Source organism: Elephas maximus, chromosome 3, assembly GCF_024166365.1.
Source record: "Elephas maximus indicus isolate mEleMax1 chromosome 3, mEleMax1 primary haplotype, whole genome shotgun sequence".
In the NCBI taxonomy this organism is placed as follows: domain Eukaryota; kingdom Metazoa; phylum Chordata; class Mammalia; order Proboscidea; family Elephantidae; genus Elephas; species Elephas maximus.
This window is the reverse complement of record NC_064821.1, coordinates 13,826,339-13,843,503: the sequence shown is the minus strand read 5'-3', so window position 1 is coordinate 13,843,503 and position 17,165 is coordinate 13,826,339. Positions and strand designations below refer to the sequence as shown.

Below are 17,165 nucleotides of genomic sequence, written 5' to 3'. Positions count from 1 at the left end.
GGGGGGGGCCAAAGTGGAGGGGTTCCCCTGACATAGGATTGCTAGCAGGTAGGAGGAAAGAGGGCACGGGAATATTGGGAGTGAACTCAGAAACATTGTGAGGAGCCCTAGGACATAGAGAGGGGGCCCAGGAATATGGGGAGGGCCCCACTGACATGAGGAGGGGCCCAGGAACACTGGGAGGGGGAATGGAGACAAGGGCAGGGGGCTGGAGACATGGTGAGTATCCCAGAGATATAGGATTAATCCCAACAAGACGGGGAGTGGGCATGGGACAAGGGAAGGGCTTCCATGGACATTATGAGGAAACAGGTCATAGGGACATGGAGAGGGGATCAGGGATGGGGAAGGGAGCCAATAATATGGGGAGAGGAACCAGGGACAAGGAGAGGGGCCCAGTGGCAAGGGGTGGGGACATGGTGACATGGAAACTGGGTCCATTGACGTGGAGGGGGCCCAAGGACATGAGGAGGTGGTCCACAGAAAGGAGAGGCGGTACAGGGATATGTGATTGGTCTTGGAATATGGGGAGTGGACTCAGGAACATGGGGAAGTGCCCAGCGACATGGGGAGGAAACCCAGATATGGGGAGGGACCCAGGGATATCGGGTGGGGGGTCCAGGGACATCGGAATGGGGACCAGGGAGATGGGGAGAATGGGGATATGATGAAGTGTCAGGGATTGAATTATGCCCCCCCTAAAAATGTGTGTATCAACTTGGTTAGGCCATGATTCCCAGTATTGTGTGGTTGCCTTCCATTTCGTGATTGTAATTTTATGTTGGGAGGATTAGGGTGGGATTGTAACACCATCCTTACTCAGGTCACCTCCCTAATCCAATGTAAAGGGCAGTTTCCTTGGGGTGTGCCCTGCACCACCTTCTCTCTCTAAAGAGATAAAAGGGAAGTTAACAGAGAGTTGGGGACCTCACGCCACCAAGAAAGCAGCACCAGGAGCAGAGCACATCCTTTGGACCCAGGGTCCCTGCGCCTGAGAAGCTCCTTGACCATGGGAAGATTGAGGACAAGGACATTTGTCCAGAGCCGACAGGGAGAGATAAGCCTTCCCCTGGAGCTGACACCATGAATTTGGACTTGTAACCTACTAGACTGTGAGAAAACAAGTTTCTCTTTGTTAGCCATCCACTTGTGGTATTTCTGTTATGGCAGCACTAGATAACTAAGACATAAAGACACCCAGAAACATGGAGAGTGACCTAAGGACAAGGGGAGGGAATGAGGCCCTGCAGCATGGGGGGGGGGAGATCCTGGGGGCATTGTGAGGAGACATGAGGTGAGTTATTGGGGACATTGGGAGAAGTCACATACATGAGAAGGGACCCCTGGGATATAGGGAGGGGACTCAGGGACTTGGAGAGAAGGCCTAGGGACATTGTGAGTGTTCTTAGTGACATGTGGTATACCCCCGCAAGAGATAGGTCTCAGCTCCCCATCATCCTCTTCTGAAACTTTCATTTTCCCCAGGACCTGGCTATCTCTACTGTAGTTCCAAGGGGGTTTCTTGAATTTTCCTCATGTGCATTGCACAGCTTGTAGCTGCGTGGCCATTGGCAAGTTACTGAACTCCTCTGACCCAGTTTCCTCATCTATGAAAGGGAAGCATAACTGTGAGCATACCACCACCATCCTCGGGGTTCCTGAATGGATTCAGTCATGGCTGCATGGCACATGGCAGCCAATGAAGGAATTCATTATCATCTTTCACTAAGGCTACTCATTCAACAGATGTTTCTTGAACCTGTCACATCCATTTAAACATTGGCCAGGCCTTTAAAGGATGGACTGGGGCGCTTCACTTGTGTTTGTTTCCTTCACCTGCAGGCCATAAGCCCAGGAGGGGAGGCAGGTGGGGGCCTTGTTTGTTGTGCCCCAACCCTGGGCCTGGTGGGAGCAAGCACTCAGCTTTTTTGCCGACAGCAGTAATGAGGCCAGAGGCAAGAGGTCTGGAGTGAAGGGGCCGGCGGCAGGGGCCACTGCAGTAAGGGTGTTAGACCCTGGGCCACCCCCGACCACACTGGGCCCCCTTAAGCCAAAGGGCCTGCGTGGGGGGCGTCTGTGGTTTCTGTCCCAGCCTCCTGTTCAATGCTCCTTTCTTGCTGGAGCCCCTGCACTAGCTAATTCTGTGTTTCACCTCCTTGCGCTTTGGGGACTTCAGGGCACCAGCACTGTCTGCTTAGGAGACAGGATTGAATGAATGTGGAGGGGTCCCTGCCAAGGGCTGGGCTGATGCCTGAGCAAGGCCCTCTGTGCCCCACCCCCCGGGCCGCAGCACAGGTAATGCGGATGAGCGCCCTCTGTGCTCCCTGACCGCCCTTGGACAGAATTCATCCCCACTCTGGGTGTGTTCCAGGATGACTGTCACAAGAAAACCTTGAGAAGCTCCCTGAATCTGTATAGCTGAAACACAAGAGCCTTTAATTCCCACTCCACTCCAAGTCTGAGCTTCGATCCGTGTCTTGTCCACACTGCCCTCAGGCAACACCAACTCTGGATCACTGACCTGGGACTTCAGACTGTCGGAGCTCTTCCTGGGGGCCCTTCACCTTCCAGATGGGGAAACTGAAGCCCTCCAGGGAGGTTCCTCCTTCCCAGTGATGTCTGACCCTCACCAAACTCGTGTCAGCATTTCTTCATCCCCTCCCTCACTGGTCATTCCTCCCCACCTGCCACTTTCTCCCTCACTCTCTCGGCTGCATCTAGGCCTCCTCCCCTCGTGCCCTTTCCTTTTGGCCCTTCAAAATTGAGATCCCAACACCTAAAATTGAAATGTCCTCCATCCGATGGGAGTTCTCACTTATTGTAGCTAGGAAGCAGGCCTGGAGCCTGTACCTGTTTCCGCACTTCTGCTGCAGGTGTTCTCAGAGAAGGCTCTGCACATTTATTGCCCTTTTGCAGATGGAGGAATTGGGCCTCAGACCAGCAGAGGCTAGTCCAAAATCCACCCTGCATGAGCTCTTTGAGGACAGGGACTTTATCCTTTTCATCTGTGTCCCCATCATCTGTCTCTGGCTCTTGCTGTTTTCTGGAATCATTTTACTCTCCTGCCCAGAGCCCACCAGGCCTGGTCTGTCCCCCTCTCCATGTCTGCTTACTCAGTGTCACCTTCTCATGGGCTCCATCTCCCTGGATACCCCGGCAGCCTCTCTGCCTCTGGATGGTGAGTGCACGTGGTGAGAACAGCCTGTATGTAGTCCAGACTCATCCCCAAGCTCTTCCCTCCCTCCCTGCTCATGTCTCTTCCTTAGCATGAGATTCACCTTCTCTGGGGGCCTTCACAGCCTTCTGGGACCCACTCCCCATAGCCCTCCCCAGCTGGCCCCTTGGTCATGTCTTCTACTGTTCTCCTGGGTGACCACAGGACTGGCTGGGTGCCCCTCTGCATCTCTTCATATGTGGAAACCCTACTCATCCTTCCAGACTCAGCTCAAGGGTCTCTATCATCACTGTCTTGGGACATGGCCTCTGCTTGTCCCTGTGCTACATCCATTGCTGGTGTCTCCATGATTCTCAAATTTGTGAAGCTCCCTCTGCACGCCCCCACCCCCATGTGAAACTCCTGGAAGAGGGCAGTGGAATGTGCCCTCTGCTGGGTGCACAATGCTCCCTTTATCTTAATCTCCCCAACAACCTTGCAGGGTGCTTCTCCCTGTGTGTCCCATGTGACAGATGAGGACACTGGCACTCAGTGAGGTCACTCAGCTCTTACATGGTGGCCCTGGGAGTGTCTGGTCCCAAATTCCTTGCTCCTTGTCCTCTTCTACTGCACCCCGGACTTGAGTCCACCTCACCATGGGGGGAATGAGCATCAGCTGATTTCATAACGTGCAGCTCCTCTCAGGTGCCCCCTGGGTGCTAACTACATCAAAACTCCCACGTTTGGCAAAGCAGGAGTATCCTGTCCCTCAGGTCTGTCTGAGCTAGGCTGAGATCTTCTACTGCGAGTTCCTAAGAGGTCCTGGTAGAAGTCAGGAGGGGTCTGCGCCCACAGGAGCGTTACACTGATGGTGCCCGCTCTGCAAGATGGCACTCCGCCAGAAGCAGAAATGAGGATTTTTTAAGTCCTTGGTTTTTCTTTTTATCAACCAGTTTCCTCTTCTCTGAAGATTCAGGCACAGAGGGAGAGGGCTGCTTTCGGTGATGATCAGAGAAGCAAGAACAGAAGCTGTTAAGGCCCAGTTGGTAACCAATGAGGCCAGAAGGAATGTGTTTTATTTACAGAAATAGTACTTGTGGATTCATATGGTCCTACTCAGTGCTACAGAAATCCTCACTTACACTCTGATCCTGTTCCAGGTTCCCAGCTCCTCCACTGGAGAGAGCACCTTCCTTTTCAGGCCTTGATTGACATAATCAGGAATATCAATTCCATCCTAAGTGAAGCAAGTTAAAACTATGAGACCACAAAGAGGCGGGTCTGCTCACCAGGAGGCCTCCCTCCAACTGCCCTTTTCTTTCTTTCCACAAGGGCTGGAGCTGCAGATTTTGCCTTTCTTAGACGTACTTTTTTTCTGAGGTATAATATACAAACGTTGAAATTCACAGTTCTTAATTGTACTTTTTGGTGAGTTTGACAATTATATACACACAGCTAACTTCCAACCCAGTCAAGATATAGAGCACTGTCATCACCTAGGACAATTCTCTTGTGTGCCTGCCCGATCAGTCCTCCCTCAGCAAGCACTCTTCTGATTTCCGTCCCTATAGATCGGTGTTGCCGGTTCTTAAGCTTCAGTACATGGAATGGCACAGTATACAGCCTTTTTGTCCAGCCCCATGATTCCACGTAATACTTCTGAGTTTCGCCCACGCGGTAGCAAGTATCAGTCATTTTTCCCTATGTTTTACTGAGCAGTATTCCAAGTGTGGATGCACCACACTATGTCTATCCATTCACCAGCTGGCAGACATCTGGGCTGATTTACTTTTTTGTCAATCATGAATGAAGCTGCTCTTAACATTTGTGCACATGTTGTTTTGAGAACACATTTTCATTACTCTTGTATAAATACTGAGGAGTGAAACTGCTGGGTCAATGGGCAAGTACATGTTTATAAGAAATTTCCAGACTATTTTCCCAAAGTGGTTGTACGTCCACCCCCAGCATGTGGGTGCCCATGTGCTCAGTTACATTTCCTGCCTCTGTGCACCTGCACAAGTGGGACCCTCTGCGAGCTCTGCTCACCCATGAAGGCCCCTTTCTCCCTGAAACTTGGTTCTCCAAGGTTTTCTTGTATCTACCACTCTTCTCTAGTCTCATAGAAAAAAATGATTTCTATTTTGTCCGGGTGTTTCTTGTTACTATGGAGGCAAAGCGTTTTCAACCTTCTACTTCCTTACTAGAGGTGGGAGTCCAAGGCCATTGTCTTAATTTGAAACATTCCTATGAAACAGCACTGTTCAACAGAAGTATAATACCAACCCCAAAAACCAAACCCAGTGCCGTCAAGTCGATTCCAATTCATAGCTACCCTATAGGGCAGAGTAGAACTGCCCCATAGAGTTTCCAAGGAGCACCTGGCGGATTTGAACTGCCGACCTTTTGGTTAGCAGCCATAGCACTTAACCACTACGCCACCAGGGTTTCCAGTATAATACAAGCCATACATAATTTCAACCTTCAAGAAGCCACAATAAAAGCTGCAGCTCAAACAGGTGAAATTAATTTTAATATATTTTCTTTAACCCACTATAACCAAAATATTATTTCAACATCTAATTAACTTTTTAAAATATTGTGTTTATATATAGACTAAGTTTGGTATCCGGCGAGCATCTCACACTCACGGCACACGTCAGATGGGACCAGCTACCTTTCAAGTGCTTACCAGTCACAGGTAGCTGGTGGTGCTCCAGTGGATAGTTCAGGCCTAGAACCTGGAGGTGGCATTGGAGCTGTGGAGGCCTGACTTCAAATCCTAGCTCTGTCTCTGACAACGTTGTGCGACTTGGACAAGTCCCTCCCACTCAGTGTCCTCGTCTGTGAAGTTGGCTGCATCATAGCAGCCATTAGAAGGTTGTTGGTAGATCAGGTATTGCTTGTGAGTCTCTGGGCCTGAGTAAAAGGTGCAGCTTCTTTGTGCTGTTGCTTTTCTCTTGGGTCTTCTTTCTTTGCAAGGCATCTCAGGGACCTGGGCTGGTAGGGTAGAGATAGAGCAGACAGGGAGGAGAACCGATTCTCTGTCTGGAAATCCAGGTCTTTCAAGCTCAGCAAAGGACAGTGCATTTTGAGCACAGACACGGCCGACTGTGCCCAGTGTGCAGGAGTGAGTGTCAGTGGGGGGAGGGGGTCAAGGCTGACGCACAGGTGGGAAGTTCAGGCACCGTGACCTGGAGTGGAAAGGCCAGCTCAGTCTGTGCACCACCTCAGAATGGTACCCCAGAGGCACGGAGAAGCAGACCTGGGAGGCCTTGGACACCCAGCCACTGAGGGTGGCTGTGAGGCCAGTGGGGGCTGTGAGGGGGCAGACAGGGCCATGGCACAGTCACATCTGTGTTTGGGGAAGGTATCCCTCACTGCATGTGGATGACGGAGTACCAGGTGACAAGCTGCCTACCTCAGGCTGCTACGCTGGCCCAGGTAGGGTCGTGGGGCTCAGACTGTGGTGCTGGCAGTGGGGGGTGGAGATAAGGGGAAGGCAATGGACTCAAGGGATCAGGCTCTGTTCCAGATGGGCGCAGGGGATGTGCGGCAAGAGGCAAGGACAAGCCCAGGACATGACACGGGCAGAGGCTTGGCAGTGGGACGGCAAGGAGGAACAGCCTTGGAAGAAGGAGAGGCTCTCCATGTGGACATCCATGTGGAGCAGCATGGAGAAATCGGATATCGACATCGGGGCTCAGCAAAAAGAGGGCGGGTGAGAGATGTTGCGCTGCCAGTGTCCAGCGGGAAGGCCGTAGGTCAGGAGCTGCACTTCTGTCAGACCTCGTCCTCCGACAGCTGCCAGGCCTGAGAGGGGCTGCATGGCCTTGGATTTGGGCGTCAGATGGTCCCCCAGACTGGCTGCTGACAGTTTTCTCCATCCCCGTAACCCAACAAGGCCCCTGCCCCCACTGGACACTGTTGGGAAGACCCTTCAAGGCCACGGGGGTGGGAGTGACAAAGCAGAGCCACTGCCCATTGTCACAGCTCTCCAGGAGCTAGCATCACCCGTTCACCACAGGAGTGAGGCCAGCATCTCATCTCAGGACCCTCCTCTGAGAGGTGTCTATACTGTATTTCGCTATAAGGGCATTTTCCCTCCCCTAGGACAACTCACTCAAAACTTAAGGCTTATTTTCAACACGCCCGTTTCATTTTCAGAATGAATTGCTGTTCTTTCTGAAATCGCCCCAGCAGAGACCAAAATGTTGAGTGTCACCTGAGGGCAGCAGCACCAGCTGTGGGCATATTGTCACCACATAATACAACGAGGTGCTGGGTTCAGCTCCAGGTTCCAGCTTGGAGAGGGTCTGTGAAGATAGGGCTTGCTATGGCAGGGCAGACAAGGGGCAGAGCCCTCCCCCTTCTTGAGGTAAGCACTTTCCATCCCAAATCTCATGATTCTTCATCACCCTGTGATATTGACACCTAACCCTGATAAAACAGTAAACTGGAAAAAAATTCAAATACCAAAGTAATCCCATTACAGACCAGTATTGCTTATGAGTATCAATGACTGTTAACAGTAAACAAAACTTTAGTGAACAGAGTCCAATACAATAAGGATATATAGAGAGCCTGACTGAATAGGATTTAAACCAGGCATGCAAAGTTGGCTCATCAGTAAATCCATTAACATTGTATCTAGTAATAGATCTAAGAAAATAAATCATTCACTGACCTCCACAGTTGATGAAAATTGCCTTTGGCAAAATTCTGTAACTATTCTTAAACAACCAAAGACATAAACCAGTAGCAATCAAGTCAATTCACATGATCTCTAAATACCATAACAGTGTCAGGTCTCCATAAGTTAGTTTACAAATTTAATGCGATCCCAATAAAAATATCAACAACTTTTTTTGTGGAGACAGACAAGTTCACAACAAATTTACAAAAAGAAGAGAAAAACAAACAAACAAAAAACACCCAAACATGGGGAAATAGCCAGAAAATCACTGGAGAGAAAAAAACAAAATAGGATAATAGCAGTATTAGATATTAAAACATACTATAAAGTCTGTAACACACATTTGATACAAGACTTCTATCCAAAGTATACATAAAATTCTACAAACTCAACAATAAGGAAGCAAACAACCCATTTACGAAACAGGCAGAAGCTCTGAGGACATACTTCACTGCAAGAGGCAAACGATCCTATGAAAAGGTGCTCAACATCGATGTCATTAGGGAACTGAAAATTCAGACAAAACTGAGGTTCTACTATAAACTATAAACTTATTAGAAGCGCTAACATTCAAAATACTGACAACACAAAATGCTGGCACGGAAGTGGCACAACAGAAACTCTCATTCACTGCTGGTGAGGATACAAAATGGTCAGCCACATTAGAAAACTAGGGCATTTTTTTAGGAAGCTAAACATAAGTTTACCATGCAATCCAGCCATCACACTTACTTCCGATGCAGGAGTGGAGGCAGTGAGCTGTAAGACGGATGCCTACCAGCTGACCTGCTAACTCAGATGTCCACATCCTCTTTCCGGTTTCCACTCCAGAAACAGAGTAATGGAGAGGACTCAGCAACTGTGATGACAAGGAGCAAACCAGCCAGTTCCTTCCGCTGGGGTCAGAGTAGAAATGCTGCTTTTCTTCAGCAAGACTTGGTTGGGCCCTGGGTTTAGACCAGGCTGGCTGTGGCAGTGGTGGGATAGCCCAGAGTCCCGTACACGTGGGCCTGTTGTCTAATTAGACTGCTACAGGATATGCTCTCTCCTCAGTCAGTGTGAGGATGCCTGTCAGAACAGTCACTGTTAGGGACTGAACTGTGTTCCCCCAAAACATGTGTTGTAAACCCTAACCCCTACACCTGTTCTGTCGTACACTGGGTTGCTATGAGTCGGAACTGATGTGATGGCAACTACCACCACCACCACCTGTGGATGTAATCTCATTGGGAATAGGTTTCCCTTGTTATGTTAATTAGGCCATACCAGTAGAGGGTGTCTTAAGCCAATCATCTCAGAGATACAAAAGGAGCAGATTAGACACAGAAGCAAGAAAGCACAGGTGGGGTAAGACAGATGCCACACCACATGAAGAATGCCAAGGAATCCACAAACAGAAGCTGAAAAGAGGCAAGGACCTCCCTCCAGAGCAGAGCGCCTACCCTACAAGTGACACCCTAAACTGTGACTTCTAGCCTCCTAAAATGTGAGAAAATAAATTTGTTTGTTAAAGCCACCCACTTGCGGTATTTGTTACAGCAGCACTAAGGAACTACAACAGCCAGACATCTGAACGGGACCCCTTGATGCCAGTGCCAAACCGAAGTGTACTACTAGACTGCGCCAGAAATTAGCCTGGCCAGATCTCAACGTAACCAGAATTAGGGATTGGTGTTGGGAATACAAAACGGCATGGCCTCTTTAAAAACAGATCAGCAGTTTCTTATGCAGTTAAACATACACCTACCACATGACAGCAATCCTACTTCCAGGGATATAGCAAGAAAAATGAAAACTCTAAGTTCACATAAAACTTGTTCAAAAATGTTTATGATCACCTTTATTCATAACTGTAAATACAAATGTCCTTCAATTGACAAACACACAAACTATGGTATGGCTCTACAATGGGATTCTACACAGCAATCAAAACGAACAAGCTATTGATCATTAATCAACATGGATGACTCTCAACAGCAACATGCTATGCGAAAGGAGTCGGAATCAAAAAAGCTACACAGAGCAAGGTATTTACAGGGACAGCTGCTAGGGATTTATGGCCATAGGAAGGTCTGACAAAAAAGCAGCACCGGGGAGAATTTTGGAGGGACGTGTGGTGCATTCTGTACCTTCATTTTGCAACTGTATGAGACTTCATGTATTGCATTGGGCAACTCTGTTGCAAAGACCTCTTTAAAGTGTTGAAAAGCAAAGATGTCACTTAAAAGACTAAGGCACATCTGAGCCAAATTATGATATTTTCAATCACCTCATGTGCATGTGAAAGCTGGACAATGAATAAGGAAGACTGAAGAAGAACTGATGCCTTTGAATTATGGTGTTGGGGAAGAATACTGAATATACGAAGAACAAACAAGTCTGTGCTGGAAGAAGTACAGCCAGAGGGCTCCTTGGAGGTGAGGGTGGCGAGACTTTGTCTCACGTACTTTGGACACGTTATGGGGGGACCAGCCCCCCGATAAGGACATCATGCTTGGTAAGGTAGAGGGTCAGCAAAAAAGAGGAAGACCTTTGATAAGATGGATTGACACAGTGGCTGTAACAATGTGCTCAAACATGGCAACAATTGTGAAGATGGCACAGGACCAGGCAGTGTTTTGTTCTGTTGTACACAGGGTCATTATGAGTCAGAACTGACTCGACAGCAGCTAACAGCAATATGAGGCTTCATGCATCTGTCAACTCGGATTCCAAAAGTTAAGTTGCTGATTTTAAACAACAACAAAAAAAAAAGCAGGAAAATTCCATAAGAAATAAACGATGAGTATAAAAAAACTGAAATCTAAGGAGAAGCACAATGAGACAAGAAATCAATCATAATCTCACCTTCAGGGGAGAATCTCTGTTAATGTTCTAGGACATACGGTCTTGTATAAGACAGTTCGTTAGCATTTATAAAATATACAACATTAATATGTAAATATTTAACAAGTTGCCATCATCATGTACACACCATTTTATATCTTGCTGCAGTGCAATGGGTTTCTCTTATAAATTGCTGTTCTGGCCTTGCGTTTGTAATTCTCTCAAAAATAATTGGTTGGGCCAGTCTGCCCTGTGCTCGGGTTTATTTTATAGACCTTACAGAGACCGGTCAATCTGCTCTTCAAATAGTGACTTGAAATAGGATTGAATGACTTGCAGCCCACCAAGAGAGACTGCTCAGTCATAGTCTTGCAGAGACAGCTGTGCCCTGAAATTGACAAGCAGTTTGCTTATATAAGCAGCAACCCTACAAGCGACAGAAAGACAGGAGGGAACCTCCTAAAAGCTGTATTACAGGTGAAGAGCTGTAATATCGAGGATGGTGCAAGGCCCAAAAGGGGGCCCGAGGCAGAGCAGAGAGCTGACAGCAAAACCGGTGGTGAAGGTAGACAGCTGCTGCTAGGAAAGCAGCTAAGAGCCCTGAGCGGGCTGCTGCACTGGCTCGGATTTGGGCCAGTCAGCATCAGAAAGGCTGAAGGCACGAAGGCCAAGGACAGGTAAGTGTGCTTAGCCAAGAAGGGTCAGCTAGTAGGGCAGCGACGAGCGGAGAGGGCTGTCCTGGTTGGAAGCTATCCTGAATTCTATCTTGTTACTCCCCTAAAAAACGACACAACTGTGCGTATTATCTCTAAGTTCTGTGTAGTCACTGCAACAAATCACTGAACCCAGCAGAGAAGTAAATGATGCAACGGGTGGGACAGCTGGTATCAGAAATGATGAAGGTGCAAAGTCTGACCACTCACAGGAACCAGCTTTGTGCTGATGCTGATTCTTATCCCTAAGGAATCTAGATGATTCCTAATGCTAGAATACCCTTGCTTTCACACAACACAATGCTGTGATTGCCTCTCCTGTGGTCCAAAGTTCTCTGAAAACACTCATTTAGTGGCAGTTCAGTATTCTGATGTGTGGCCAGACATTTAACTAACAACAACCTTCCTGGTGGACACTGACTCTCAGGGTATTCATTATCACTGCTGCAGATAGGCACTATCATGGTGCCCAGGTATTTCCACAGGATTATACTACAAGTAGAATTGATGGATTAAGAGAAAATCTATTCTGAAGGCTTCTGCTACCTTCAGCCACCATTTCACAGACACCTTAGATGAGGAGTAAGTGAATCAGTTTCCAGCTCAGTATGGTGCACAGTGGAGTTGGATAAACTTCTAGGCCCAACACCCTCTTGTCTTTCCCCTACTAATACGGGAGCCCTAGACAGGCCCCCATCTCCTCCAACCCTGTAGAGGGTATTCACACCAGGTGGATCAGCATCTACTACTGTAGCCCAGAAACTACAGCCTTAGCTCCTGGCCTGATGCACTCTTGGACTATCAGAATGATCAAAACCAGGACTCTGTCACTGAGCACAGGGTCTGGGTCTGTGCAGGTCAGAACTTGCACTGCAGCTAGGTCAGGTAGGGGCTCTGTGTGGGCCCACAGAAAGAGACATCCTTCCATGCAAAGCCTGCTACTTGAACCACCATTTGAGAGAGGGGCACCTCTGTGGGATGATTTTGAACTAAAACATACAGTGCAATCCTAATTCTGATAAAACCATTGTTGTGCACACAAGAAAGGCTGAGAAAAAATATGCAAAACATCAAGAATAGTGTGATTCTAACAAAAATGCAAACATTACTTATCAAAATTCATACCACAGAACTTAAAGTGGATATTTTTCACCTTAATGTTTACGTCAGAAAATAAAAAGTAGAAATGAATGCACATGGGGATAAAAAAAACAAAGTGGATATTTTTCACCTTAATGTTTACGTCAGAAAATAAAAAGTAGAAATGAATGCACATGGGGATAAAGCAGTGGTAAATTCCACATTCCTAACTTTGATAAGATTCTTCCCCTGGTATAAATTTCATTGTGCATCAAAAGGCAAATTATGTGATCGAAGGCTTTATCACAAAACTTAGAGGATCTCTCCAGTGTGTAAGGTCTCATAGGGGACCTGAAGGAGTAACACAGAAGGCTTCCATCATCTTCTGCCTTCACAGAATCAATCCAGTGTAACATGCCAAACAGCCTCAAAGAATGGAAAGATGTGGAAATGCTCCTACGAATCTTACATTTACCTGATGTCTGTCCAGTGTGACTTCATAAATATTCAAAAGGGAAAATTAGGGAAGGGTTTTCCATATGCATAAATTCAAAAGTCTTTGAAAGCATGAGCAGAAAAACAAAAATTGTCCCACATTCTTACAATTACATGTTTTTTTCTGCCATGTATCTTCTTTTAGGTTTGGGGAAAAGAGGAAGGATGAAAGCTATCCAACATTACCTACACATACATTGTTTCTCTCCAGTAAACCTAAACAAACCAAACCTGTTGCCATCGGGTTGATTCTGACTCACAGCGATCTGACAGGACAGAGCAGAACTGCCCAATATGGTTTCCAAGGACCACCTGGTGGATTCAAACTGTCGACCTTTTCTGTTAGCAGCCGTAGCTCTTAACCAGTACGCCTCCAGGGCTTCCGGCCAGTATAACTACTCAGATGTATTCCAAATTACGAGGAACATCTGAAGTTTCCCATATTCCTTACATACACGAGGACTCTCTCCACTGTGATTATGGATGCCTACAGAGGAGAAAGAATAACAAAAGACTTTCCCATGTTCCTTTCATTCATAAGATTTCTCTTCACTATACCTTCTTTTGTGTTCTGTGAGATAACAGGTATGAGTAACAGCTTTCCCACGTTCCTTATATTCATTCTCTCCACACTGGGAGTTTTATTCCGAGTCACCAAGGACTGAGTAGTGAATGAAGGCTTTCCTACATTCCTTATACTCATAAGTTCTCTCTCCAATGTGAGTTCTTACGTGTCTAGCGAGGGATGAAAACTCACTAAAGCCTTTCCTACATTTCATATATTCCCAAGGTCTCCCTCCACTGTGAGTTTTCAAATGTCTAGTAAGTCTTAGGAATCACCAGGGGCCTTCCCACATTCCTTAAATTCATAAGGCCTTCCTGTGAGTTTTCATATGAAAAGTGAGGGATGAGGAGCGACTAAAGGCTTTCCTGCATTCCTTACATTCATAGGGCCTTTCTCCAGTGTGAACTCTTATATGTGTAGTGAGGACTGACAAATGACTAAATCCTTTTCCACATTCCTTACATTCATAAGGCTTCTCTCCAGTGTGAACTCTTGTATGTACAGCGAGGGCTGAAAAATGACTAAACGCTTTTCCACATTCTGTACATCCATAAGGCTTCTCTCCAGTGTGAACCCTTATATGTGAAGTGAGGGCTGAGGATTGACTAAAGGCTTTCCCACATTCCTTACATTCATAAGGCCTTACTCCACTGTGAGTTCTTAAATGTTTAGTGAGGGCTGAGGAACAATTAAAGGCTTTCCCACACTCCTTACATTCATAAGGCCTCTCTCCATTGTGAGTTCTTATATGTTGAGTGAGGGATGAATAATCGCTAAAGGCTTTTCCACATTCCTTACATTCATAAGGCCTCTCTCCACTGTGAGTTCTTGTGTGTGTCGTGAGGGATGAGGAACAGCTAAAAGCTTTCCCACACTGGTTACATTCATAAGGCCTCTCTCCATTGTGAATTCTTGTGTGTCTAGTGAGGGATGACGAACTACTAAAGGCTTTCCCACATTCCTTACATCCATAAGGCTTCTCTCCAGTGTGAACTCTTATATGTGAAGTGAGGGTTGAGGACTTACCAAAAGCTTTCCCACATTCCTTACATTCATAAGGCCTCTGTCCATTGTGATTTCTTATACATATAGTGAGGGATGAGGAATGACTGAAGCCTTTCCCACATGATTTACATTCATAAGGCATATCTCTACTATGAAATTTTTTATGTAAAAGGCATGATGAGGGAAAGGTTTTCCAATGTTCTTTGCATTCACGCTTACAACCTCTCACATGTGTCTGAAAGGAAGAGGAACTACAGAAATCTTCCCTACATTTGTTACATTCATAGGGTTTCTCTCCATTGAGTGTTGTCACCTTACATTTATAGGGTTTCTCTTCTCTAAGAGTTCTTACAGAAGTGCTTAGGTCAGAGGGACAACTGCAGGCTTCTTTACATTTCTTATATTGATAAGTATTGCAACCAGAGTGAGACTTCATATGATGCTTAAGTGATGAGTGATCGATGAAGGACTTTCCACACTCACAGCATTCAGAAGAATTTAAAGCTGTAGGAGTTCTTTTGAACATGGTAAGGTTTGGAATCCATCTGAAGGTTTTTCCACCTTGATCTTCTTCATTACTTTCAACAAAGGTTCTTTACCACATGCCTTCTGTTAAAAATGGGCAGAATGTTGTTAGGATTAAATTTGTTCCCGTTTCACTATTACCAAACACAGTCAATATTTATGATTTTTCCCCTAAATGCCTCATGTTTCACAGGTTAAACCACCTGCATTGATAGGCTACCATTACTGTTACAGTGTTTCCAAAACACAAGGCTTTTTTATAACTCTGTACAAGTGAAATACATTTCAAATATCCAATATCTAACAATTGCAAAAATATTATATTGTGAAAATTCTGTGTACATTAGAACTAGTTTTATATACATACATATGTATATATGTACATAAATATACATACATATGTACGTATATACATATATATAATTTTAATGTCATGACACATTAAGATTTCATCAGGAGGTACTAATGCTCTGTCTCATGTGAATGACACTCACCTCATATGTCTCCCCTGATTTTTATGCTGATCTTCAATGCCATGCAATTTGCAGATACCTTCTAACATGGAGGGCCAGATGTCATTCTTCATGAATTCCACTATTAGATATTCACTGGATAACTTATTTCCATCATTAAGGTTTCGATAAACTGACCCAATGATTGAAGCTTAGGTTCACAATATGAAACAAAAAGGAAAAGAATTATCAGGAGGAAAAAGGCAGCTGTGAGCTAAGAAAGAACAACATATCTGGCCGTTTAAGGTCTTTTGTAATTGTCAAAAAGCAATTTTCTGGGAAATATTTCCATGAAGACTTGAGAGTGACAGTAGGGTTTTGAACTGTTTTGAACCAATTCAGCCAGGGGGCAGAAGTGAAACTAGAAGAGACTCGAATTGTTTAAATTTCGGTGAACCAGGACAATAACCAGAATGGGGAAAGTTATGGGTCCAAGCCCGGGAATGTGAAACTCAAGAGGTGTGTGACCTTGATGCAGGAAACTGGATTACCGACACAATTGCAGAGAGTGGCATACGTTGAAAGCAGCGAGCTGAGCTGTCATCTCCGAGCAGGGCACCGCGGTTTCCTACTTTGCTCAAAAGCCTATGGGCAAGAGATTTGGTTGCTATGCAACATGTATGCTGCTATTTTTTTGTAAGAGGAAGATTAAGATTCTACCAGGATTCGATCCATTATTTTCCCCATTCTGTTTATTGTCCTGGTTCACCAAAATTTTAAATTTGAGTCTGCTCCTTTAAAAATTCAGGTCTGTTCTGGTTTCACTTCCTCAGCCATGACTGAACTGGGAAGAACCGGTTCGAAGTCCTAGTGACAATGACAAAAATACGGTGTAATTAGGAGAGTAAAGTGTAATGATATTGGACAGATTGCACATGTAATGTGAAAATGCTCAATGTACATGTAAGAGGAAAAGGGTAAGATTTTTCTCCACAAACACAAGTGTAAGAAAATTGATAAAAGTAAGAAAACTAAGCTCATGCCTGTAAAGTTCAGTCCCCTCAACCCAAAAGAGAGTATTTCTAACTGATTTATTCAAATCTAATTTCCTCCACGCAGGGCTGGTCCTTCAAAGGATTCTTGTCTTCCTGGCGTACCCTGACATAGTGGTTCCGGATGTCCTATGTCCACTGTCCTCAGAATTTTCTCTTGCTTTTATGGGAGAATAACTGGGTGTAGCTGACATGGTGCTCATGGAGAGAGCAATATCATGAGGGAAGACACTGAAGAGCAATGAACATTTCCCTGACACTGAATCAACAGTATGGTCTTCACAGTCTCTGGAGATGGGCAGATGTGAATTTATTTGCAGCAAAATAATCATGTCTAACTTGTCATGAACACAGTGAAACTCTTTATAAGGTCCCAAACCATAAGTCTCTTCTCTATGCACTAATGTAATATGTGAAGTGCATTCTTACACTTACAACACTAAAAGAGCCTCAAGGCTTTTCACAAGAGAAATAAAAAGGCAGTTTAATACTTAGAGCTTTACGTTCAAGGGAAGCCAGGATATTTAAGACCCGTAAATCAAATGAGCATGCCTGTCCTGTTTAACAATGCATTCCCATTCTTCAGCCCAAATACTGGAGCA

General features: G+C 45.8%; 2 protein-coding genes across 2 annotated transcripts in view; both read right to left on the bottom strand.

Moving 5' to 3' along the window:
- Positions 1–13,448: 13,448 nt before the first annotated feature.
- Positions 13,449–15,060, bottom strand: LOC126074021 (zinc finger protein 501-like). The gene has a single exon (XM_049881367.1). The coding sequence runs from the start codon at positions 15,058–15,060 to the stop codon at positions 13,831–13,833; it is 1,230 nt and encodes a 409-aa protein (XP_049737324.1). The 3' UTR covers positions 13,449–13,830.
- ZNF558 (zinc finger protein 558) overlaps positions 15,055–17,165 on the bottom strand; it is a 386,595-nt gene continuing 384,484 nt past the window's right edge. The window contains exons 9-10 of the mRNA XM_049881363.1: positions 15,554–15,722; positions 15,055–15,143 (exon numbers count right to left, since the gene is read on the bottom strand). Coding sequence (XP_049737320.1) covers positions 15,116–15,143; positions 15,554–15,722 — 197 coding nt within the window. The 3' untranslated portion in view covers positions 15,055–15,115. The remainder of the gene's footprint in view (positions 15,144–15,553; positions 15,723–17,165) is intronic.